The sequence below is a fragment of the Dendropsophus ebraccatus genome, chromosome 2, assembly GCF_027789765.1.
Source record: "Dendropsophus ebraccatus isolate aDenEbr1 chromosome 2, aDenEbr1.pat, whole genome shotgun sequence".
NCBI lineage: Eukaryota > Metazoa > Chordata > Amphibia > Anura > Hylidae > Dendropsophus > Dendropsophus ebraccatus.
The window spans coordinates 86941767-86969142 of NC_091455.1; the positions used below are offsets into that span (position 1 = coordinate 86941767).

The following is a 27376-nucleotide window of genomic DNA, read 5'->3' on the forward strand; positions in this document are numbered from 1 at the left end:
GGCAGCGTTGTGTACAGAGACATTGGTTTCTGGCATTTTCTGCAATAAAAACATATTTCATATCTAGTCTAGTAACCAGAGAGATGTGGAAGCGACTGTTACAATTGATGGTCATCCCTCCCTCCCTCTTTATTTCTGCTCAGTACAGCCACACTAGCATCACAGCTCTCCTTGTCTCCTCCACAGAGCATTGCCTGTACCAGCCCCACCTCCACCCCCTGCAGCAACTGCTGCTGCTCCATCACCACCACTCCCCTTACCTCCAGCACGGCTGTGGACAAGAGGAAGGAGATAGAGAGGAAGACATCAGACAGCACAAGATATACCGCTGAGCATCTGACAAGCAACAGCCTGAATCCTCACCCAGACATCACTTAGCATCTCATCACCATTGTCAGTGATCCAGGTAAGAAACAAAGGGCCGTGCATCTTGTGCTGCAAATCCCAGTCTGCCTGGCTAGTCATAAACCACTGCCTGCTCTCAGTGTCTTAGCTGAGGGCCAGAAACTGCAAGCTCATGCTGGATGCATTATCAGCTACCACATGGGACCTGTTTTACCTCTGGAAACCATTGGAATACATTGCACCAACAGTGATGCTTATATAATGGTGTATGATTTCAATATCGTCAGCTGTAATGACATTGTACAGCTCCGCCACACTCAGTCAAGTATTCGTTTTAAAGGAGAACACCCTTACGTTTTAAAACAATATGTACCTTACCCGATTTGTACTTATTTAGCTGTATACCTTATAGTATTATACTACACTAAATATATGGCTGCATTTATATATTATTATATTATAAGAATCAAGGGGTCAACAACTAATGTAGCTTTTTGCTATGACATAAAATAAATATAGGACATGCAAAGTTTGTTAAATATGTTATGAAAGAACATCACATGACACTCCAACACTGGGGAATTCACTTCACTTCAAGATTAAGGGGGACATGTATCAGCTGGTGTAGGTTTTCTGCCGTGCGCACAGGATTTATGTAGAGGCAGTACGCCTCTACATAAATGTCCATACCGGCAGAGCTGCGGGGACATTTTTAAGTCCAGCGCATAAAACGTCGGACCTAATAAATGTCCCCCAAAGATTTTAAGGCTGTCTCTTGGCAACTTGGAGCTTCAGCCTTCTCCATAAGTTTTCTATAGGATAAGGTCTGAAGACTGGCTAGGCCACTCCATGACCTTAAAGGGGTATTCCGGGAAAAATTAAATTAGGAGATTGCGGGGGTCCGTCCCCTTAACCCCCCAGCAATCTCCGTATCGGACCCCACCGGCTCTGTTATGAGTAGATCCCCAGGTCGGCATCTGATCCGCGGCTCTATTCATTCCTATGGAGTGACAGAAAGAGCTGAGTACACCGGAAGAGCGTTGTGCTCGGTTCTTTCCGTTGCTCCATAGGAATGAATAGAGCCGCATGCCGACCCGAGGCTCTATTCATAACAGAGCTGGCTGGGTCCCATATGGAGATCACCGGAGGGTACAAGGGTCAGATCCCCTGTGACCTCCTAGTTAATTTTTTCCGGAATACCCCTTTAGGGTGCGTTCACACCTACAGGATCTGCAGCAGATTTGATGCTGTGTTCAGTTATTTAAATGAAATCTGCTGCAGAAAATCAGCTGCAGATCCTGTAGGTGTGAACGCACCATTAATGTGTTTCTTTTTGAGCCACTCCTTTGTTGCTTTGGCTGTATGTTTTGGGCCATTGTCGTGCCACAATCCATTTTTAATATCCTGGCGGAGGGAAGGAGATTTCGCAGTACATGACTCCACCAATTGTCTCATTGTTGCAGTGAAGTAGTCATGTGCCCTTAGAAGAGAAACACTCCCAAAATATAATGTTTCCACCTCCATGCTTAACAGTGGGGATGGTGTTCTTTGGGTCATAGGCAACATTTCTTTTCCTCCAAACATGGAGAGTTAAATTAATGCCAAAGAACTCTATTTTTGTCTCATCTGACCACAGACTTTCACTCTCAGAAACCTCACTGACAAGCTTCAGATGGGCCTGCACTTGTATCTTCTTGAGCAGTGGGACTTTGCAGGCACTGCAGGATCTAAATCCATTACAGCGTAATGTGTTACCAATGGTTTTCTTGGTGACAGTGGTCCCAGCTGCCTTGCGATCATTAACAACTTCCCCCCATGTAATTTTAGGCTTATCTCTCACATTCCTTGTGATCCAGGATACCCCACAAGTTGAGATTTTGCATGGAGCCCCGATGTCGATTGACAGTCATTTTGTATTTCTTCCATTTTCTTACTAGTACGCCAACAGTAGTCTCCTTCTCACCCAGCATCTTACTTATGGTTTTGTAGCCCATTACAGCCTTGTGCATGTCTATGATCTTGCCCCTGACATCCTTAGAAAACTCTTTTGTCTTGCCTATAATGTAGAGGTTAGAGTCTGTAATGCAAGTAACAGCTGGTTAGGAGTGTCTAACTGGTCTGTAAGAGCCAGAACTCTTAAAGGAATTATCCAGCGAAACCCCACTGTTCGAGACAGGAACTGTCCAGAGCAGAAGAGGTTTTTTATGGGGATTTGCTGCTGCTCTGGACAGTTCCTGTCTCAGCCAGAGAAGTCAGCAGAGAGCACTATGTCAAACTGAAAAGAAAACAACATTTCCTGTAGGACATACAGCAGTTGATAAGTATGGGAAGACTTGAGTTTTTAAATAGAAGTAAATTACAAATATATATATAACTTTCTGACACCCGTTGATTTGAAAGAAAAAGATTTTCGCTGGATAACCCCTTTAAAGGAGAAGTCCGGCTAAAATTAATTTTTGATATGTTGTTACTTATGAAAAGTTATACAAATTTCTAATGTACATTAATTATGGGAAATGCACATATACTGCTATTTCCCTTAATTTAGTAGATCAGGAAGTGTTAGAAATATCTCTGAAGAAGTGACGTCACGACCCAGGGTGTAATTCCTATGGAGTGTCCAGCAGGGGGCGCTCTCTATATAGAAGTCTATGGGACTTTATTGTTTCTATGGGTTTCTATGTAATGTAATGTAATGTAATGTAGTGTACAGTGCTTTATTGAATGAATACATCTATGGAATACTTTGGGGAGCAAGTGTCCCTGCTCCCCAAAGTATTGCATAAATGTATTCATTCAATACATTCAATACACAGTAAGCCCGCCGATCCGCCGCATTTCCGCCGAATTTCCGCCGCATTCCCGCCGATCCGCCACACGCTGATCCGCCGCATTCCCGCCGATCCGGACCATATACATTGAACTACAGCTCCTATCATCTGCTTATAGTATGAACAGGTGATGGGAGCTGTAGTTGGGTAAGGGATATCACATGCCGCCGGGCGCAGGGGGGAGCCGCTCAGTACACAGCAGCTCTCCCCCCTCCTCCTCCTCCTTCCGTGATAACTTCCGCCTATACCAATGCTGACTCCCTGCCTGGCCGCCGCTCTCCGCTCACATATACCGGCTCCCGGCATCAGCGCGGACACCAGGATGCATCGGGAGCCGGTATGTATGGGGGGGAGAGCGGAGAGCGGCGGCCAGGCAGGGACTCAGCATTGGTATAGGCGGAAGTTATCACGGAAGGAGGAGGAGGAGGGGGGAGCGCTCCTGTGTACTGAGCGGCTCCCCCCTGCGCCCGGCGGCATGTCATATCCATTACCCAGCTACAGCTCCCACACCTGTTCATACTATAAGCAGATGATGGGAGCTGTAGTTCAATGTATATGGTCCGGATCGGCGGGAATGCGGCGGATCAGCGTGTGGCGGATCGGCGGGAATGCGGCGGAAATGCGGCGGATCGGCGGGCTTACTGTGTATTGAATGTATTGAATGAATACATTTATGCAATACTTTGGGGAGCAGGGACACTTGCTCCCCAAAGTATTCCATAGATGTATTCATTCAATAAAGCACTGTACACTACATTACATTACATTACATAGAAACCCATAGAAACAATAAAGTCCCATAGACTTCTATATAGAGAGGGCCCCCTGCTGGACACTCCATAGGAATTACACCCTGGGTCGTGACGTCACTTCTTCAGAGATATTTCTAACACTTCCTGATCTACTAAATTAAGGGAAATAGCTCTATATGTGCATTTCCCATAATTAATGTACATTAGAAATTTGTATAACTTTTCATAAGTAACAACATATCAAAAATTAATTTTGGCCGGACTTCTCCTTTAATGCTTGGTAGGGGATAAAATACTTATTTTTCTTTGCAAAATAAATTCATATAATTGATACAATATGATTTTCTGGATTTTATTTTTTAACATTCTATTTCTCACTGTTAAAGTGTCACTGTCGTATTTTTTTTATTTTTTTGCAGAAATCAATAGTCCAGGCGATTTTAAGAAACTTTATAATTGGGTTTATTAGCCAATTATATGCCATTATATGCATTTAAAAAGCCTTTTCCCAGGTCCCACCTTCCTTCTCTTTTCCATCCACTGCAAAAAAATTTGGAAATTGTGACTTGTTGCATTAGACATACCCAGTCTGTTCTAGAGAGAGGGGAGGGGGGAGGAGGAAGGAGGGAGTTAGCCCACAGTAGAAAGCAGATAACAGAGGATTACAGGCACGGAGCTGGGTGACCGCTGTTCTCAGAGCTCAGAGAGGTCAGTGGTGACTGTCAGAGGAGATAAAGGGTGAGGTATTTGTAGATTAACTCTTTGTTGTCCTGTTTTGGTCTTTTATTTAGCTCTCTCCATAGGAGAACAATGAAGACAGGGGGGAGAGCTTCAAACTGCTTTTTCATGATAAAAATGCATTTTTCGGCTAATAAACCTAATTACAAAGTTTCTTAAAATCACCTGGACTATTTCTGCAAAAAATTTTTCATGACAGTGACAGTTAACCTACCCATATAACTATAGACTACTGATGTCTTTGTCAATGGGCAAACATACAAAAAAGCAAGGGATCAAATAATTATTTCACTGTATGGTCTTACAGCAATAATATGTTTTTGCCAAGCAATCCTCTTCCTTAGATCAATAAAGACAATTGTCACACAATGCTTAATGCAGCGGTATAAGCTAACTATTAAGAAGAAACAATATCCATAATAACAAGTCTATGCTTTCTTCAGTGAAGTTTAAACCATTTTTTAGAGAAAGATGGATAATAACTGGCAAGGTACCCATTGAAGTCCCCATAGGGATTATTATTATTATCGCAGCTTTATCATAGTCCTGGTGGATGACAGTACATAAGATGTAATGGATAGTCATACAGGTTGGTACATGCCCCCTCCCCCACTCAAAAAAAACTGGATCATTTTTTTGCATCATTATACTGTACCTTTTTTGGACACTTGCTAGACAAAGGATGGACAGTTTTTTTAGTCTAAAACCATTAAAAAACTGGAATTTCCTGAGAACCACCACCAGGGCAAATGATTTGACGTCCATCCTCAATCTGTACACAACATGTATATCAAGGTTTGAACACAGATTGTAATATATTATTGTACCACAGGACACATGATTAATATGTTCTAATAGGTTAGTAGTAACCCATCCCCAAAAAATAGACCATAGTATAAAGTGATCAGCACCAAAGTTATGTCCAAAGTACAGTTGTCTCCTGCTGGAGCACTAAGGTCATGTTCTGTCAGAGAACAAACTTTTGGCTTATTACATTAATATTATTAATATAAAGTAAATTTGTAATAAAAATTTTTTTCCTTTGTGCTCTGATTTTTGAGTCAGCAACTGGTTTTGCAGTTTCTCCTCCAGTCAGAAGTACATATACTAATAATCCATACATACTGGACTAGATTACACTTTTGGAATATACAATTAATGCATTTTGCTTTTTTTTTTTACCAGGTGTTAAAGCAGAATATGAATAATACACAGAAAAAGGCGTTCACTGACAGCACACAATAATGGCACCTAGCATCATAACCCTGTGTATATACACTCTCTTTATCTGGCTGTGCACAATTGCTGGTAAGGCTTGTTTATCATATTGAAGTCTGATTTATGTTAGAATGGTTACGTTTCCTCTCATGTATGGCATTCTGTTAAGATTATTATGTGCAGGTTATTTAGCAACCCTCTTTACATTAACACTAAAAAGGTCAGGTGGTCAGTTATACCAAAATACATGTAGTGCTTCTTGTGCACAGACCTGGATTTAGATCAGGGGCGTTGCTAGGGTCCTAAAACATCCGGGGCCCGGGCCCTCTGAGTTTCTCTCCCCCATTTCTCTCCCCTGTTCCTCTCCCCCATGCTTTTCTCCCCTCTTTCTCTCCCCCATGCTTTTCTCCCCTGTTCCTCTCCTCCATGCTTTTCTCCCCTCTTTCTCTCCCCCATGCTTTTCTCCCCTCTTTCTCTCCCCCATGCTTTTCTCCCCTGTTCCTCTCCTCCATGCTTTTCTCCCCTGTTTCTCTCCCACATGCTTTCTCCCCTCTTTCTCTCCCCCATGCTTTTCTCCCCTCTTTCTCTCCCCCATGCTTTTCTCCCCTCTTTCTCTCCCCCATGCTTTTCTCCCCTCTTTCTCTCCCCCATGCTTTTCTCCCCTGTTTCTCTCCCCCATGCTTTTCTCCCCTCTTTCTCTCCCCCATGCTTTTCTCCCCTGTTTCTCTCCCCCATGCTTTTCTCCCCTCTTTCTCTCCCCCATGCTTTTCTCCCCTCTTTCTCTCCCCCATGCTTTTCTCCCCTGTTTCTCTCCCCCATGCTTTTCTCCCCTGTTTCTCTCCCACATGCTTTCTCCCCTCTTTCTCTCCCCCATGCTTTTCTCCCCTGTTTCTCTCCCCCATGCTTTTCTCCCCTGTTTCTCTCCCACATGCTTTCTCCCCTCTTTCTCTCCCCCATGCTTTTCTCCCCTGTTTCTCTCCCCCATGCTTTTCTCCCCTGTTTCTCTTCCCCATGCTTTCTCCCCTCTTTCTCTCCCCCATGCTTTCTCCCCTGTTTCTCTCCCCCATGCTTTCTCCCCTCTTTCTCTCCCCCATGCTTTTCTCCCCTGTTTCTCTTCCCCATGCTTTCTCCCCTCTTTCTCTCCCCCATGCTTTCTCCCCTGTTTCTCTCCCCCATGCTTTCTCCCCTCTTTCTCTCCCCCATGCTTTTCTCCCCTGTTTCTCTCCCCATGCTTTCTCCCCTGTTTCTCTCCCACATGCTTTTCTCCCGTTTCTCTCCCCCATTTTTCTCTCCCCCATGCTTTCTCCCCTGTTTCTCTCCCACATGCTTTTCTCCCGTTTCTCTCCCCTGTTTCTCTCCCCCATGCTTTTCTCCCCTGTTTCTCTCCCACATGCTTTCTCCCCTGTTTCTCTCCCACATGCTTTCTCCCCTGTTTCTCTCCCCATTCTTTCTCTCCTGTTTCTCTCCCCCATGCTTTTCTCCCCTCTTTCTCTCCCCCATGCTTTTCTCCCCTCTTTCTCTCCCCCATGCTTTTCTCCCGTTTCTCTCCCCCATGCTTTTCTCCCGTTTCTTTCCCCCATGCTTTTCTCCCGTTTCTCTCCCCCCTTGCTTCTTTCCCCCTGTGCTTCTCGCCCGTTTCTCTCCCCCCGTGCCTGCTCACCTCCTTCTAGATCGCGGCTGCTGCTGTCCGCCTCACCTACCGTAGCGGCCGGAGGTGCTCCTACAACTCAATCGGAGCGGGAGCGTGGGGCCGCTGCGGCGGGCCGTGGCGCACGCGTTAATTGGATGCGTGCACCACGGCCCACCGTAGCGGCCCCACACTCCCGGTTTCCACTGATTGGATGGAGGAGCGTGTCCGGGCGCTGCGGGCGGCCAGCAGGTAAGGAGGACAGCAGCAGCTGCAATCTGCGAGCCAGATGCGGCCATCAAAAGAGCCGCATCTGGCTCGCAAGAGCGGGGCAGAAGAGATCCGGGGCAGCAGGCATTTTATTCGGGGCATGAGCCCCGAATAAAACAGCCTAGCGACGCCACTGATTTAGATGCTTACAGACATGTCTTGAAAACACAGGGTTTTATTTATATGACATTGTACATTTTTATTTGTATGCCATTGTTCTCAATCATTACATATCTGAGGAAGCATATCTTCATACGTACTCATTGAGAACTATAATTGGGTAATAGGCATGAATTGAATTATAAATATTTTCACTATGGAAATGTTGCTCTCTAAATCAATGAAAAAGATTTCAATTGTTTGTCTACTTAAAGGAGTAGTCTAGAAACATTTTATTTTATTTATCTTAAGGATGTAATTAAATAGAAAAAAAAACTACACTTGGGTGGCTGCAGGGGGCAGCAAGAGGGCAAGTATAGAGTTTTTTCTATTTAACTGCACCCTGAGCACTGTTAATTAGAGGGGTACTCCAGAGGAAAAATTACATTTAAATCAACTGGTTTCAGAAAGTTACACAGATTTGTAAATTACTTCTATTTAAAAAATCTCAAGTCTTCCAGTATGTATCAGCTTCTGTATGTCTTGCAGGAAGAGGTAAATTCATTGGGAATTTGCCACTGCTTTGGGCAGTTTCTGAACAGACAGAGGTGGGAGACTGTGTCAGACTGGAAAGAATAGACTACTTTATGCAGGGCATACAGCAGCTGATAAATGTTGAAGGGATTAAAGGGGTAGTGTGGCGCTCAGCAATTATTCACAGAATAACACACATTACAAAGTTATACAACTTTGTAATGTATGTTATGTCTGTGAATCGCCCCCCCCCCCTCTCGTGTCCCCCCACCCCCGCACGTGTACCCGGAAGTGTGGTGCGCTATACATTACCTGATCCGTGTCGATCGACCCTGTCCGTCATCTTCTTCAAAGACAACATCTCTGGGAGGCCGGCCAACCCGCTCCTGCCGGCCCCCCTCTGCCGCATCATAACTGTGCTCAGCCACGATTGGCTGAGCACACTTATGCTCAGCCAATCGCGGCTGAGCAGCTGATGACGCTGCAGAGGGGGGCCAGCATGCGGGACGGCTGCAGCGAGTCGGCCGGCCTCCCGAAGATTGCATCGACAGAAGACTGGGGTCGACACGCATCAGGTATGTATATCGCACCACACTTCCGGGTACACGTGCGGGGGTGGGGGGACACGGGAAGGGGGCGATTCACAGACATAACATACATTACAAAGTTGTATAACTTTGTAATGTGTGTTATTCTGTGAATAATTGCTGAGCGCCGCACTACCCCTTTAATGCTTTTTAAATAGAAGTATTTTACAAATCTGAAACCAGTTGATTTAAAAACAATTTGTTTTCTCTGGAGTAGTTCCCTTTGAGCAGTTTTTTTTTTTTTTTGTTGATTTGTTTCAATGCAAAATTAAACTACTTTCTAAATCATCTTCATTAGACATTTCCTACCATTTAGCTGCTAATTAGAGAAAGATAAGATAAATCTGTCATACAGACATTCTTTTTACTTAAGCCCCTATTACACGGGCCATGGAAAGGAGCAAATGAGCTTGTTCCCTGCTCGCCGCCGGCGCTATTACACGCGTCGGCAGCGAGCGGCTAAGTTCAGGGGGAGGCTGCCCGGGTAATCGATAGATCGTCTGGGCAGCCCATAGAAGATAGCAGTGGTCTGCTGCCACCGTTCCTATTACACAGAGCCGCGGCAGCAGATAGTTGCTATCATAGTCCTTTGTCTTTCAACATGTTGAAAGACAATGACAGACAACAAACAGCCGACATGTTCATGTTGGCTGATCGTTGTCTTCTATTACACAAGACGATAATCATTTTGTGTAATAGGGCCTTTAGTATTAGCGATTACAGCAGTGGGGGAGGTAACAGACCAGCTCGGATAGTAAACGGGGTGGGGGGAGGAATAGTGGGGATGGAGAAACCTTGGAGGACACTGGCTGGAGAGAAAGAGGAGAGCACATAAAAGGCAAACTGCAGAGAAGAATCATATAGGCATAGAAGTAACTAGACCTCATGCAGCACAATGTAGAGACCATACATGCCACATTTTTTTTAAGGACCTATGGGGAAAATATGTGTGTGTGTGTGGGGGGGGGGGTTTAGGGGGGGGGGGGGTTGCACTATGATACATACAAACATAGCCTTCACCTTAGCCCTTAAATTATAATAAAAAGTTAGTTCAATAGTACAATATGATTTTTTAATAATAAAGAAACATATATATGTATATGTTAAATTGAATTTGTCACGCCCTGATCACCTAACAAGCTGGCAGCACCAGTGGTATCAAGAGATCTTTACTGCTTGTGTCTGTGATTTTCTTTTCATAAAACATCACCTTTATTTTGGACATGAACGTGGGGTTCCTGTATGACCCCTATGCCTCACTGTGCTGTATGTACTGTGTGTTTCTCTGATTATGCAAAGTATCAAATATACAGCACTGTCAGGCATTGCAGTCCTAGGGCCCAGAAAATGATAGGCTCCGCCTCCCTGACACTAGCCTGAATAAAGGAATTTCATGAAAATTAAAACAAAGACATTAAAGGTATTTTATGAATGCTTTTATTGATATCTATCCAGTGGGACCATCAACTATGTAGGTGGTTGGGTGTGACCAATTCACTTGTTGTCATATATGACTTGTCTGAGATATCATATATGTTAATTACCTAATTTTCAGGCCACCTATGTGACCAATGCAGGGAAGGTGCTGTCCTTACTAATGCAGCTATATCACCTAATCTGCAAAAGACACATCTAAAGAGAGTGCCGAACGCTAGAACTATGTCTGACTGCATTATGGCTTGTTGTAACCATTCCGGTTGTGACCTATCCTGGATGTTGAGCCGACAGTGCTATATTGTGAACTGTCAACATAAAGAGAGTTGTGAACCCCAAAAAGTAGACCACATGCAGTCTTATCTAACTTTTGTCCTGAGGCCTTCTCCAAGATTTATTCCATTTGCACTCTACGAAAACATCCCACCCAATGGAGAATATTCGTTGACGGATCAGGGTGACCAGGAGGATGATATGGCCAGTTTTAAAGATCTCTCTTCCCTGATTAAGAAGCCAAGCCTTGAAGAGCTGACCGACTACACAGATGACTACAGTGGCCCCCAGTTAGATTTACTTCCCTTACATGCTAAGGAGGGGGACAAAATAAGACCTGACCTGGACTATCTAGGTTGGATTTTACCTGAACTCAATAAGAACACCACTACCATAGAAATTGGCAGACGTAATGATGATGAGGATGATGTAATAGAGCATCCCAGAAAAGAGCCCTTGACTAAAGGGAATATGAACCATGTATCTGAGACACCATCCGGAGATTCAGTTTCAACTACAACTGAGATGCTTAAGACAAGTCCAGTGGAAACAACAGAGGCTTTTGCAGAAGAGGTATCTATTCTTATTCCTACCATTCTTTTACAGAATAAAAATATTAATAATATTAGTTTTATAAACTGTTTATCTGGATCAGCACTACAGGGTAATAGGCTGAACTGGATGTACATGTTTTTTCTCAGCCTTACAAACCGTGTTACTATCCTGGATAAGAATTATATACTATGCAGAAAATATATAGAGGGTACTGTACTGTGTGAAGCACCTTTTAAAGTGCATAAACGCGATATTAGATTCGTACATAGTTTATAGATTTATACAGATTCTTTAGATAAATCTTCTGTTGTATGTTACTGTGACATTTTTTTTGTATGTTTTTGTATAGGACCGTATTATATGATATATATTTATAACCCATGTATATGTCTACACATTTTTTTACTAAAGTTGTATGTTATCATATATATGCAGCTTCCAAATCTTTTTCCTAATTCTACATCGGAGAAACATTTCTCATCTGATGTTTTTACGAAAAGTGAAAAACTGCCAACTTTTCAGACTACTCTAGAGACTCCGGGGAATGACCTGAATAGCACAGTACCAACCAGTCCCTCTATCACAAATAATGGGGCATACACCTCTACGGCAGACAATCCCGGCAAGTAGACGTTTTTATGTAATGTTATCTCCAAACCAGAGGAACAGATCCAATAAACTATTGTAAAGTGTTAAATATCATGTGACTTTCTTGTTACTTCATCGCTGGAAAAGGTGGTAAAAATCATTGTCAATGTCTTATTCATGTAAACATATCAAGTTTTTAGTATGAACCAACTTCCTTTGCACATAGAGCTCTACAGAGCTTTTCTACCTCAGAATCAGCATCCATTGTCTGACAGAGAAACTTTGGATTAAACTGGAGGCAAAACAAAGTCATAATAAGGCATGTTCATAAGGTCTTATACATGGAAGGATTGTCATACTTAATGTGTGCTGCTTTTCTTACAGCGAGTGAGCTCACAGTGACTACTGCCGGCAACATTGAAGTGACTTTGCCAACTCATGAAGTTCAGCTTAATGTCTTTGTGAGCCCTGAAGCACCAGCAGGTGACTCATGCAATTTATAGCCATACTTAATACAATATGGACAAGTATAACATGAGAACAACCCCTTTATTGTACTCACATCTGCTTTGTGTGGCCTGCCATGCAGGAGAAAGAATGAAAGAAAGTGTACAATACCTACAAGAAACACTGCGGGCCTGCTGTATGATGCTTACCTGCATTAACAGTAGCGGGGTCACTCTTTGCCCCGCATTGCTTCTAGCTGTTCTTTTAGCCTAGGATGTATTTCCTGGCATTCGTGACACTTGCCACCACTGTTCAGGGAACTTCCATTCCCTTCTTTTACCCCCACATGCTGCCCGATCCTCCGCAGCCTCATTCACAAGGTCTTCCTCTTTGTTATAACTTATATCACATAGAGGAGAGATAAAAGACCACTGCTGTTGCAGATTCCTCCCAATAGTGCTCATATATGTCAGCACTCTCACCAGTTAACAAAAGCTGTGCTCATTTGTCTCTCTACTGCTGGGATGTGATTGACAGGATGGAGCACAGATGAGAAAATATCCTGCCCTCACTTCCTATATCGTGTCCTGGCAGAGTAGTTGCCACATACCCTTAGGGCCCTATTCCACCGGACGATTATCGTTCGCATAATCGTTAACGATCTCAAACGACCGCTATTGCGAAAGACCTGAAAACGTTCACTCATTTCCATGGAACGATAATCGTTACTTATGATCTTATTTGCGATCGTTTTTTCTTCGCTATTTCTTCGCTATTGCTTTCGTATCTACTGCGAATGACCGAACAACGTCTTATTCAATGCGAACGATTTGCGAACGAGCAACGATAAAAATAGGTCCAGGTCTTATAAAGCGATCAACGATTTCTCGTTCGGTCGTTAATCGTTAACTGCATTTCAACCAAACGATTATCGTTTAGATTCGAACGATTTAACGATAATCTGAACGATAGTCGTCCGGTGGAATAGGGCCCTTAGTGATGGGTGGTGGACATTGTTGTGACTAGTAGGAAAAGCCCTAATGGCCAGAGCTTTGTCTGTTTCTTTTTTTTTTTTTTTTATACACATATAGTACAAAGATACTAATTCACAAACACTATGCACTAGAGCAGTGTTGCCTGAAATGACAGGACCCATTATTTACTTTATTATATTATCATATGAATAAACATTAACATATTCTATAATACAATGAAACCTTTTTAAGATGACCATCGAAAACTGCGTGGGCTACTAGGGGAATGGTCTTCTCGAAGATCATGGCCAGTAGACATAATATAAGGTATAAGGTCTGAATAAGAGAGCAGTCTCTTCTTCTTTTGGAGAGGTTTCCTGTATATGGAATACTGTAACGGTGTCATTGACCCTCGTATATGTTGATATGAACAACTGCAGAAAATCCTTGAAATGGATTTGACTAGGGTCGGCATGCAGATGTTTGGTAGATATTTATGAATATTGTGATCCTGCTGTATATTTTATAGTGGGAATTGTATGCATGTGGATAGCACGTATGTATTAGATATTTTGGTATGGCATATAAAGAGCTTTTTATTTGACCCTTCTTTGAATGACTAAAGAGTTCACATATTATCATTACAATTACTTACAGATGTGCCTTATAGATATGAATGGAAGCTGATTTTACAACCTAAAGATTTTCAGGGTGAACTGAAAATGTCAAATACAAGGTCACCTACACTGTCAAAGGTAAGTGAGTGTCCGTCCTCCTTTTCTTCATTTTCTACTGAAATAGGGCATCCTACAATTGTGAACGTCAAAAGGAGTCATTCTATGATTTTCATGTTTTTCACTCTAAACATTGAAAGGGGTTTTCCAGCGCTACAAAAACATGCCCACTTTTCCCCCTCTCTTGTTTCCACTTCAGGTGTAGTTTGCAATTAAGCTTCATTTATTTCAATGGAACTGAGTTCCAAACCCCACCCAATCTGGAGACAAGAGAGGGAAAAAAGTAGCCATGTTTTTGTAGCGCTGGATGACCCCCTTTAAGCTTCTTCTTTTTTTTAAGAATTATGTCACTAAAAGGTTTCTAGAAATGGTACTAAATTCAGCAAAGACACATGATTGGACGAATGTTTGAATATAAGTATATGCCAGCGATGAGATGAGAAAAATTAAAGCATTTTACAATGCAAAAATGTGCACCATTTGAGAGGAAAAAATATAAACATTGTTACTCATAGCAATGAATTAGAGCTCAGCTTTCATTTTACCAGAATGAGTTAAAGAGTTCATCCAGAATTATAAAAACCATAGCAGCTTTAGTACAGAAACCGCATCACTCTTGCAATTTGTGTATGGACCTGAGTTGTAATACAATTCACAACCTGTGGACGATGAGGGTGCTGTTTTTAGAAGAAAGTAGCTAGTCCTAAATAGCCCCTTTAAGAAATAAAATCTGATCACTGATTAGTTGCTGTTGGTAATGTGTTATAGGCTTCATATATAGGTCTTAGCTCCTACTAATCAACAATGGGATATTAGTCCCAAGGGAGACCTTCATATGCTTCTGTCTGTTTCAGCTTACAGCAGGCCTGTATTCCCTGACCGTGTCTGTATCAAGAGAAAATGTGGTTGGAGAAGGATTTGTTAACATTACTGTAAAGCAAGGTAAAAATAGCTTTTTTTTATTATTAAAGGAAGTGATACTGCAGCTATATTCCAGTAATGTAATCATCTTTGACACCATGTACAGAGACAAGCCAACATAAAATGTAACGTTTGATTGTTTGTCAGCTGTGTAACAGTGGCGTAGCTACCATAGAGGCAGGGAAGGCGGTTGCTATGGGGCCCGTGGAGGGAGGGGGCCCAGGGAAGATAAGAGCCTCCTGTGTCCTTTTGCTTAACCCCTTATTTACTGCAGTGTGTAAGGAACCCAGTGTTCTCTAACATGCTGCAAAACAAAAAAGGGTTAATACAGAAGACAATTAGCTCTCTGCCTGACTACTCTGATAACCTCTGACCTCTATAACCATAGGATTCTGCCTCTGGCCACAAGAGAATTTTTTTTTTGGCCACATCACCGAATAAATAAATATATATGTGTATGTGTGTGTGTGTGTGTGTGTGTAGGGGAGGGGGGGGGCATACAGTTTTTTGCTATGGGGCCACATGAATCCTAGCTACGCCCCTGCTGTGTAATATTGGCCTTAAAGGGGTACTTTGGCACTTAAAATGTTTGATATTATGCTGCCCTTATATAAAATATAATAAACATCTTATTCCTACCTTTCCATGTCCCCCACTGACTGGAGCCGCTACTAAGGATAGGTTTTTACATTTTTGCTAATGCCTTTATTATCACATCACATTTAGGAGGAGGTTTATTTTTCGCAGTCTTCGAGACTAAGTTTCGAGGCATATGCAAAAAAAAATCATAATTATATGTTGAGTTTATATTTATTGTAGTGCAGAAGGGTCAAAAGATTTTCTGTATGGAATCTACCTTTTATTGAGCCTTAGGTTTGGCAATATGCCATGGGCTGCGCAGCGTATATGTAGTATGCAAAATTAATTTCTGCTTTTTATGTATAGGAATGTATACCAGTCCCCATGCCTCTGTAGGACCATTCCAAGGTCCTGTTGACAGCCGCAGGCTGCCATTTTCTGCTGGAACCTTGGTACTTCGGGTACCCGGCTCTTCCAGCTGCAATGTCACTGCCTGGCTTGGGGACTGCCCGCTCAGCCAGTCAGTGACTGGGGTGGTGTCCCGTCCCATTCACTGATTGTCTGAGTGGGCAGTTGCTCAGCCGGGTACTTGACATTGCAGAAATTGCTTCACGGTACAGCTGGAAGAGCTGCAGGTGGCTGTCAGCTGGAACTGGGGATCGGCGCTACGAGGCACAAGGATAGGTAAGTGAACTTTGTTTATTAAAGGGGTTGGCCACTTTATAGTAAAATAGTTCAGTATACAGTATTAGTAAGTGTGCTCACTGTATATACTGACAGCAGCTCTCTGTGTACCTCATAGAGCTAAAATCAGACTCCCCTCCTACAGGCTGGGCTTCCCTGCCCGGTTTTGTTTCTGTCCATAAAATGGCCGTCATAGAGGAGCATGTGACCTTGCCCCGCCCCCCAGTGTCCACCACTGAGCCTGTATTTGTCTATGGAGGGCGCAGGGCATGGTACACAGGGAGCTGCTGTTAGTATATACAGTGAGTACAGTTAGAAATACTGTACACAGACCTATTTTACTAATAAGTGGCCAACCCCTTTAAATTCCTGCACCCCCCTGCCTTTCTGCTTTTTTTTTTAGGTCATTCAATATTATTTTTTTCTAGAACAAATGATTCCATTTACAGTATCCCATAAAACAACATACAAATTTAATGAAACTGTTTATTTCAATTTCTATAGCTGCCAGAATCAATCTGCCTCCAATTGCGGTTGTATCTCCAAAAACACAGGAAGTATCCCTCCCCACTACATCAGCCTATGTTGATGCCAGTCGTAAGTACAGCGGTTATCCTCGTAAAAACTAAGTGATGGTCTATAAAGCAGTTATTTTTTACTGGGCACCATAATACAAAGTATACATATTTGTCCATATGAGTCATTTTTTTTTATTAAAGGAGAAGTCCTGCGATTGCTAAAATGCTGCAGCGTGTAGGGGGAGGTAAATAAATTACAAGTAGGCACTTACCTCTCCTCATGCCCGCGATAAGTGGTCACGGGACCCCCACGTGCTCCAGGATCTCCAGGGTGTCCACATCACAACCCGGCTGATGGACGCCGCTTCAGTCAGTGATTGGCTGAGTGGCCAGTTCAGCAGCCAGGATGGGCATTTTTGTTGTCACGACACTTAGACTTTTCATTTAATGCCACTAGTGCTTCACAGGGGATTCCAGTGTGTGTATAAACGCTATATAAAGTTTTTTAAGGTAGTAAGTTCTCTTATGATTCCAATACAGAAAGCACAGATGATGATAAAGTAGTAGCATACCACTGGGAACAGATTGAAGGATCATTACAAGAAATGAAGACAGGAGAAGACAATCCAGTTTTGCATCTCTCTAATCTGGTTCCTGGAAACTATACATTTAGGTAAAGCTGTTACTGTTGTAAATCAGCTATGCTTGCTTTATTGTAAAGTATTATATACAGCAGAAAATATAACGGTGAAAAGTGATGCGGTATGCAGTATGTATGTAAATAATATATACATCTTTACAGGATAGCATTATAGGTCCAAAAAAATTATTGTGCTTCTTTTATATAAGTTTCGTTCTAGGGGTATTCACGTTTTTTAGTTTTAGACTAAATTCTTACACTTACAGGTTAACAGTGGATGATTCTGATGGAGCAACAAACTCTACTGAAGCCTATGTTATAGTGAACGATGTTGTGGATAACCCACCCATTGCCATTGCTGGACCCAATCAACTCATAACCCTTCCTCAAAATCACTTCTCTCTGAATGGAAATCTGAGCAGTGATGACCACCAGATCATTGGCTATGAGTGGTCTTTAATTCCCAGTAATACAGGAAAGCTCATAACCATGAAGGTAAATTTGATGAATTTGTGAGGGTTAATTTAACGGGCATCTAGAGACAGTAGTAAATAAGTATACACCTCTATTGTGAAAAAATAATATTGCAACCATTTAGGTTTTTTTTTTAATTAAATATTAATGATAATAAAAAAGCCTAATATTAAATGCACAGGGAAGAAAAGGTATTGGTTTTAGAAGAAATATATATTAACAAATATATAGAAAACGGACACTTTTATCTATTTTGTGAACACATTATGTTTTGATCATCACTTTGCCATATGCTATTCCAGTATGCGTCAAGAAGCCTGTATAGTAAAAACAAAGGTACACTGAACAGCATGCTTTTTTTTTTTTTTTTTTTTTACAATAGAAGTCAATGGCCAACATATGCCATTGAATGCCTATAAAGTGAAATATATTGAAGGCTTCCATTGGAGCTATTTTCCTAATGCATATCTTTGATGTAAGGAAAACATGTAAAAAAAAAAGGTATAACCAGAATGTTAAATGCTATGTACACTTTTACTGCCATTTTTTTTCTACAATCAAAAAGCAAATTTACAAATAGTATTGATTTGAAATATCCTATGAAGATCTATATGCCTCCATTGTACAAACTACCCTGTGAATTGTTTGATCTCAAGTCATGAGTTAGAGAGAACAAGGGGCAGATGGGATAGGGTAACACATTATTTCTAGCATTAAACTATTTAAAGGGGTTGTCCGGCGATAAAAAATTATTCACAGAATAACACACATTACAAAGTTATACAACTTTGTAATGTATGTTATGTCTGTGAATGGCCCCCTTCCCCGTGTCCCACCACCCCCACCCGTGTACCCGGAAGTGTGGTGCGCTATACATTACCTGTCGCGTGCCGACCACGGTCTCCGATCGTCAGCAGTGACGTCTTCTTCGGGAGGCCAGCGGATCTTCCCGAGTGCCGGCCGCCCTCTGCAGCGTCATCCGAAGCTCAGCCGCGATTGGCTGAGCATAACTGTGCTCAGCCAATCGCGGCTGAGCAGCTGATGACGTGGCCGCGTCATCAGCCGCGATTGGCTGAGCACAGTTATGCTCAGCCAATCGCGGCTGAGCTTCGGATGACGCTGCAGAGGATGGCCGGCACTCGGGAAGATCCGCCAAGCTCCCGAAGAAGACGTCACTGCTGACGATCGGAGACCGTGGACGACACGATATGCGGTGAGTATAATGCACCACACTTCCGGGTCTAGCGTGGGTGGGGGGAAACACGGGGAAGGGGGCCATTCACAGACATAACATACATTACAAAGTTGTATAACTTTGTAATGTGTGTTATTCTGTGAATAATTTTTTTTATCGCCGGACAACCCCTTTAAGGCTGCATAGCTCTGCACAGTAGGACTATGTCTCAATTTGCTACGTTTTTGATGCATGGGAGCCAATATAGTTGCAACTGAGTCTGTCAGAAGTTTTTTGCTGCCAGAACCACAGGCAGCATGAAATCTGACAGGCTTCCTTTGAAATGTTCTTATGCACCAATAGATAGAGCTTTTAATCCAGCCTAGCCTGTTTTAGACAGCATACATTTCCTGACACATGCTCTTTAGGCAGGAATAAGATATTTATTGCCCAAAAAGATCAAAAGAAAACTCTTCTAATTGTATATAATGTCAAGTATTAAATTTACAAGTAATTTCTTATATTGTACAATAATATAAAGACATGTATGGAATACCAAGTACTGCAGCTTATCTGAATGTCCCTTGTATTATAAAGGGTGTGCGCTCTCCCTATCTTGAAGCTACCGCTATGCAGGCTGGAGAATATACCTTCCAGTTGACAGTGACTGATTCTTCTAACCAGCAATCCACTGCTCAAGTGACTGTGCTTGTGCAACCCGGTAGGTGAACTCCATGATAAAACCTAAAGGAAATAAATATATCATATACAGACAAAAAAGCAACATAAACACAGAAAATGTCTATGTGACTTCTAACCTTACTTTATAATATATTACATAGCACAAACTAATATTGTATTGTACGACCATAATTGTCACGGCCATATTATTGTCGGACCCTTTATTTGGGTCATTTATGTGCCAAAATAAAACCATATTTTAGCAGAAATTTTGCACTGTAAATGGTACAAAATATGTCCCAACTTCAAATAGCTGTTGGGCTATAGCTTTTAATTTATCTAAAGAAGGACAAAAAATAAAAAGGAGGGGGAAAAATATGTTTGTGAGAATAAAAAATATCCCTCTTTTCTGAGGTTTAGAATGAGCCTAAAACATGGCAAGTAAACATAGTCATATAGTGATAAAGAAGCAGAACGTGATTTGTCTATCTTCTCCCATAGAGAATAACAGACCACCAGTTGCAGAGACTGGTCCGGATAAAGAAATTATTTTCCCAGTGGAAACTACAACATTGGATGGAACTAAGAGTATGGATGATCATGGCATTGTCTTGTATAAATGGGAAGACATCAGGTACCTTAAGATCAATTACTACTACTATCAATTTTTAAATTGAAGGGAAAAGCGTGTTGATTTACCTATAATATTTGCATGAAAAAAGGTTTTTTAAGCCCCTTTAAAAAATGACCAGTAACAGGCAGGGGAAAAAAATATACTCACCCCTTCACTTAGTTGGAGTCTGAAAAGGAAAAGAATTAGAGGATATTGGTGAACAGTAAACTCAACTTTAGTGACCAGTGCCAGCTGCTATAGCTTCTGTCAAGGCGAATAAAATCATGGGATTGCATCTATACAATCAGTAGTCAGACCACATATTAAATATTGTGTATTTTAGGGGTACCTGTATATAAGAAGGCCAGGAGTGGGTGCAGAGGAGTGTAACCATGGTAATTTAGGAAATGGGTGGATTGCAGTACCACATACAGGGATTCTTTACTGTTAGAGCAGTGAGACTTAGGATCTTAGGGCCTTTAGACATTTTGATGGTTATTCATTTAGCAAGTTTAAGAGGGGCTTTGATGCCTACAATTGAATAATATAATAATACAAGTTGTGTGTACTAGATACTAGATGGTTTATTAATCCAGGAACTTATTCTGACTTCCATATTTGTTGTTGGAAAGGAGAGGGTTTTTTTTGCCTTCTTCTGGATCAATTTTGATTATCATGTTTATTATGATAAATCTGCATCTATATGTAATTACAATGGTCTGAAAGATAAGTGTGTTCTTCAACTAAGCCATATGTTTGTGGATGTTTCAGTGGGCCGTCTGCAGTGACCATTAAGGACAGTGATAAACCAGTAGCCGTTGTCACAAACCTTCAGCCTGGTACATACCATTTTCGGTTTACAGTCAAAGACCATCAAGGGTTAGAGGATTCAGCTGTTCTGTCTGTAACAGTTAAAGAAGGTATTTTTATTCTTTTTCCTTATAAGAAATAGAATAACTTGACTAATATCAATTAGGGTGCCTTCACACACACTGGATCCGCAGCGGATTTCACGCTGCAGATTCGCAGCGAAATCTGCTGCGGATCCAGTGTCAGTGCATCCCTATTGACATCCCACTGCGTGTATGTAAGTTAACCCTCCGGCGGCCGGAGCAAACCTCACCTCCTCCCCGCTCCAGCTTGTTTCGGGCATTCTCGGCAGGATGTTCCGCTCAGCCAATCAGTGGTTGCGGCAGGGCAGCGCACTGATTGGCTGAGTGGGACGAGCAGATGCCGGGGAACCCCCAAAGCAAGCCGGAGTAGGGGACATATGGAGGTTAACTTACATACACGCAGCAGGATGTCAATCCCGCTGTGAGTATCAATTCTCATAGGGATGCACTGACACTGGATCCGCAGCGGATTTCACTGTGAATCAGCAGCGTGAAGTCCACTGCAGATCCGGTGTGTGTGAAAGCACCCTTAAAGAGGATATGTGGCCTCTCCTGACCTGCTTATTCTTACTAGTAACGCATGTTTAAAAAGTTAACTAGTTGTTACTAGTTAGGGATGTGTCTGGCGCTGTCAGCTTTGACAGTGTAGGGACATTGCCCCAACTGGTAGTGCCAAGTTGGCTAATTAGTCCTACATTTCTAGTAAGAATAAAAGAGGAACAGCCCAACACAGAGCTATAAGAAAAGGTGCTCTAAAATTGTTGTCTTATGGGGTTTGCAAGGATTTGCTAAAACAGACAGGTCAAGGTAATGTCAAACTATTGAGTGATTCTAAAAAAGTAATAAGTATTAAAGGAGATGTCAAGGGAGCAGAAGACAGCTAAAGCCTTCTGCTCCTTGGTGCTAAAACTTTTTCAGCCCTCCCCCTTTCCGGGACGTGACAGCGTTGGTCTATGTCCTGATCACCACTTGCGGGTGAAACTGCGCAATGATCAGAACTTAGACTTGTCCCACCATGTCTTACCAGGAGGTAAGTCCCAGGGTGCAGAAGGCTTCAGCCACCCTCTGCTCTCAAACAGCCCCTTTAATCCCATATCTGGCTATCTGTGCCCTGTCTTTCATTTCTGGGTCCGATGCTTTTTCAGTTCTATACTAGAAACTAATGTTGGACTATCAGATGTATTGGACTATGGGACCGAGAACTGTCAATGGTTCTCAGTATTACAATGACAGAAAAGTCACAAGCTAACAACTCTTAAACCTATATGTTGGTGTTTTTAGCACACTCAATAGTATACCCATCTGCCAATAGACAGCATATCTTTTATGTCAAATTCAGTTTGTACTTATGAATATAATGAATTATTTAGAGACTGAAGCAGACACAGTGCTTTAAGGTAATTAGCCCAGAAATTATTAATGCTCGTGTATTGGAGAAGTTGCACACTGGAGAATGAGTCATTTAGTGTTGAGGTTCTTTTAAATAATATAGCATGCTGTAGTACACACACATATGATAGAGCTATTGTGAGGTGTAGTTAGGGGAGTCCCTATAAAAAAGTAAATGGATATATTACAGTAAAAAAAATTCAACAACAATATGCACTAGTTCATGCACTGACAGAGATAAGAAAACTTTGCTCTTTGATCTTTGCTAGTGAATATCTTAATACTGTCAGTCCGTATGAATGTAACCTGAAAGTTCTGAATGTAACCTGAAAGTCGTAATGCATGACATGTGTCTGATATATGTATATAATACAATGATGAAATAAAAGTCTCTATATAAAATATATTTTTTCATTTTAGGAAAGAACAACCCTCCTAAAGCTAATGCTGGTGGGACACATGTTCTTGTGCTTCCCAACAATTCCATTTCACTGGATGGATCGAAATCTGCTGATGACCAGGGCATAGTGTCATACAAGTGGACAAGAGATGGCCAGAGCCCAGCAGCTGGGGTACTTACACTTTTATTCTACAGTACAGTTGCAGTTGACCTGCAACTTCTCCCAGTTTCCCAGGACTGGATCCAGCTTTTCCAAACACCCGGAGTGGAGCACCACAGAGTTCAGAAACAGATGGCTGATAAGCCGACTGCCAAGCTAACAAAGCACTTTGCTTTCTTTCTGTAAATTCGCTCATCTCTAATAGTAAGAATAAAAATTAGCAAAACATCACCAAAAATTCTTTAAATATGTTTAACCTAAAAACTTGATTTGAACAATAGGTCACTTTGTGGCAATGTATTCCCTTTAGTGTTCTTTTCCTTAAATATTAAGCATGTACATGCCTTTATTTGCAGGATGTGATGGACTCATCTGAGAAGACCCCAGTTCTACAGCTTACCAATCTGGTAGAGGGAATATATCTCTTTCATTTGAAAGTCACGGATGCCAAAGGAGATTCCGATACTGACACAGCAACAGTGGAAGTGCGTCCTGGTATGAAAGTTAAGAGACAAGTAGATGCCAGATGTAGAATAGAGAATATTGGTCACAGTGTTGGTCACAAACCTTTCCTAAAACGTTAAATTAAAGGAGTTATTCAGCGATAGAAAAACATGGCCACGTTATACCAGAGACAGCACCACTCTTGTCAGTTTGGTTGAGTTTTTGCAGCTTAGTTCCATTTAAGTGAATGGAGCCTAAATGCAAACCACACCTGAACTAGAGACTAGAGTCATGTTGTCTCTGGAAGAAAGTGGCCATGTTTTTTTGCTGCTTGATAACCCCTTTAACTCCAAAGTATGATTCTTGTCACGTTGCTAAAATAATATGAAGGTCAGTTAATATTATAATATCCAAGTGATGGGAGGGAGGACGGGATGCAGCGATGCTGAGCTGAAACATCTTGACATTGCTGTATCTTCCACTGACGTTACGCATGTCTCCAGTAACACTCCAATCCTTGAAGATGTGTGTGACCTCAAAGGAAGACAGTGGAGGGGAGTGAAAATGCATACCGCTCCCTAGGATCTTGGCCACCCAAGTGATGTCACAGCCCAGCCACCACTCTCAGAGCCGAGAGCTTTGGTCGTGAACCTAGGCGAAACAGGCCATACAAAAGAAATCAATTTTGCTAATGCAAAGCTTTTGCAAAATTGTTTTATTTTGCATTTGCTATCACCTAATAAAAGTGATGGGTGATGGGATTACTCCTTTAACCCCTTCCCCCAATATGACGTCCAGGGACGTCATGAAAAGCAGTGGCAGAATGCATCATGACGTCCCTGGACGTCATGCTTTCCCTGCCTCCCCCCTCTGTCCCTGGGTGAGATCGGGCAGCAGGAGGAGGCTGTGTCACACAGCATCCTCCTGCTGCCACTGCCCGGAGGGGAGCCGCGCTCCCCCCCGGGCAGTTAACCCCATAAACGCCGCGGTCAATGCGATCGCAGCGTCTATGGGAAAATTCAGTGTCCCCCGCCGATCGGGCAGCGGGGGGAGGCTGCAGAACGCTGCCTCCCCCCACCGCCACTAACAGTGTGTCCCCCGGCCCCCTCCCCTCGTCCTCCGATACCGGCGGATCGCCGCTACTACCTCTTTAGCGGCGATCCGCCGGTACCGGGCATTACCGGCGCCGCCGATAGTTTTCATCTCCCCCCACCGTGAATCCACGGTGGGGGGGAGATGAAAAATGTCCCCTCAGACCCCAGATCAGCCCCCCGATCACCCTACCCGGGCGGCCATCAGATCCAAGATGGCCGCCCCCATCCCTGCTAACAAACGATGTTTGTTCGCAGGGATGGAAATGAATAAGTGATCAAAGCCCCATGCTCTCCGCCACCGGAGGTAGCGGAGAGCATGGGGCAGTGATCGGGGACCCCCCGTGTGGTCCCGGAGCAGGCGATCGGCGGTATATACTATATACCGCCGATCGCCTGTTCCCAGTGCAGATCAGCACTTTTTATCCCCTGTCACCATAAATCATTGGTGACAGGGGATAAAAAGTGTCACCGTGCCCCCCCCCAAGTCGCCCCCCACCCCCCCAGTCACCCCCGTCCCCCAGTCACCCCCCCTTCCCCACATACGTTACCTGATCCACGGAGCTCCGTCCTCCTCGACGTCCAGGCTGATTCTGAAGTGCGCATGCGCTCCAGAAGCAGTTAGCTCTGAAAATTTAAAGTGACAGAGACCAATTTGGTCTCTGTCACTGAACTATGATTACTGTGATAGAAAATATCACAGTAATCATAGTAATACAGTGATAATTAATGTATAAAGTACAAAAAGTGACAAACATACAAAAAAATAAAACACACACTTTTTATTATAGTAATAATTGCAGTTTACTCCCAGATTACCCCTAGCCCCCCCAAATTACCCGTAACCACCGCAGGTTGCCCATATCCGCCCCAGATTGCCCGTATCCACCCCAGATTGCCCGTAATCACCGCACGTTGCCTATAACCACCGCACGTTGCCCATAACCACCGCACGCTGCCCATAACCACCGCACGTTGCCCATAACCACCGCACGCTGCCCATAACCACCGCACGCTGCCCATAACCACCGCACGTTGCCACTAACCGCCGCACGTTGCCACTAACCGCCGCACGTTGCCACTAACCGCCGCACGTTGCCACTAACCACCGCACGTTGCCTATAACCACCGGACATTGCCTATAACCACCGCATGTTGCCTATAACCACCGCATGTTGCCTATAACCACCGCATGTTGCCCATAACCACCGCACGTTGCCCATAACCACCGCACGTTGCCTGTAACCACCCCAAATTGGCAGTGAGCCCCTCCAGATGGTCCGTAATCAGCCCCGATTGCCCGTAACCCCGCATATTGCACGTAACCACCGCACGTTGCCTCTAACCACTGCACGTTGCCTCTAACTCACACACGTTGCCAGTGACCCCCTCCAGATTGCCGTAACCACCCAAAATTACATGTACCCACCCCTGATTACCTATAAGCACTTCCGTTTATCCGTAACCACCCCAGATTGTCTGTAACCACCCCATGTTGCCCGTAACCACCCCAGATTGTCTGTAACCACCCCATGTTGCCCGTAACCACCGCAGATTGTCTGTAACCCCCCCAGGTTGCCCCTAATCACATGTAATTCCCCCCAGATTGCCTCTGACCACCACACGTTGCCTCTGACCACCACACGTTGCCTCTGACCACCGCACGTTGCCTCTGACCACCGCACGTTGCCTCTGACCACCGCACGTTGCCCCCGACCACCACACGTTGCCCCCGACCACCACACGTTGCCCCCGACCACCACACGTTGCCCCCGACCACCACACGTTGCCCCCGACCACCACACGTTGCCTCTGACCACCACACGTTGCCTCCGACCACCGCACGTTGCCCCAGACCACCGCACGTTGCCCCCGACCACCACACGTTGCCCCCGACCACCACACGTTGCCCCCGACCACCGCACGTTGCCCCCGACCACCGCTCGTTACAGGTTCCCATCCCAGATTACCTGTAAGCACTTCAGTTTATCCGTAACCACCCCACGTTGCCCGTTACCACCCCACGTTGCCTGTTACCACCCCTCGTTGCCCGTAACCACCGCAGGTTGCCCGTAACCACCCCAGATTATCCGTAACCACCCCACATTACCTGTAATCTCATTTTTTTTTTGTATTTTAGTAACTGCGCTATTCTAATAACCATTACTAGCTGCGGTTTTGCTCCAGCAAATTGGCGCTCCCTTCCTTCTGAGCCCTGCTGTGTGCCCATACAGTGGTTTATGCCCACATATGGGGTACCGTTGTACTCAGGAGAACCTGCGTTACAGATTTTGGGGTACATTTTTTCTCCCATTCCTCGTGAAATTGAGAAATTTTAAACTAAACGAACATATATTGGAAAAATTCGAGTTTTTCATTTTTACTGTCTTATTTTGAATACTTTCCTCTAATACCTGTGGGGTCAAACCGCTCACTGCACCCCAAGATGAATTCTTTGAACGGTGTACTTTCCTAAATGGAGTGACTTTTGGGGGGGTTCTCTTCTGCTGACACTACAGGGGCTCTGCAAACGCACCTGGCGCTCAGAAACTTCTTCGGAAAAATCTGCACTGAAAATGCTAATTGGCGCTCCTTCCCTTCTGAGCCCGGCTGGGTGCCCATACAGTGGTTTATGCCCACATATGGGGTACCGTTCTACTCAGGGGAACCTGCGTTACAGATTTGGGCATGCAGCTTCTCTCCTGTTCC

The 27376-nt window shown here is 43.5% G+C and overlaps 2 protein-coding genes across 2 annotated transcripts in view; both read left to right on the top strand.

Annotated features, from left to right (window-relative positions):
- Positions 1-12327, top strand: LOC138784549 (dyslexia-associated protein KIAA0319-like). Its single transcript, XM_069960149.1, has 4 exons — positions 1-406; positions 5852-5974; positions 10557-11281; positions 12236-12327. Exons 2-4 carry the CDS (start codon positions 5911-5913, stop codon positions 12251-12253), a joined length of 807 nt encoding a protein of 268 aa, XP_069816250.1. The 5' UTR covers positions 1-406; positions 5852-5910; the 3' UTR covers positions 12254-12327.
- The window catches only part of LOC138784548 (dyslexia-associated protein KIAA0319-like), a 25882-nt gene continuing 10767 nt past the window's right edge, over positions 12262-27376 (top strand). Inside the window, exons 1-11 of the mRNA XM_069960148.1 lie at positions 12262-12334; positions 13930-14027; positions 14861-14948; positions 16695-16787; positions 17249-17381; positions 17615-17843; positions 19594-19717; positions 20179-20311; positions 21062-21210; positions 22993-23144; positions 23489-23627. Of these exons, the coding sequence (XP_069816249.1) occupies positions 13995-14027; positions 14861-14948; positions 16695-16787; positions 17249-17381; positions 17615-17843; positions 19594-19717; positions 20179-20311; positions 21062-21210; positions 22993-23144; positions 23489-23627 (1273 nt within the window). The 5' untranslated portion in view covers positions 12262-12334; positions 13930-13994. The remainder of the gene's footprint in view (positions 12335-13929; positions 14028-14860; positions 14949-16694; positions 16788-17248; positions 17382-17614; positions 17844-19593; positions 19718-20178; positions 20312-21061; positions 21211-22992; positions 23145-23488; positions 23628-27376) is intronic.

Coding starts and splice junctions, on each gene's coding strand:
- LOC138784549 (XM_069960149.1), top strand. CDS start 5,911: ATGGCACCTAGCATCATAACCCTGTGTATATACACTCTCTTTATCTGG. Junction 5,975..10,556: donor CTGGCTGTGCACAATTGCTG/GTAAGGCTTGTT, acceptor CCTAATTTTCAG/GCCACCTATGTGACCAATGC.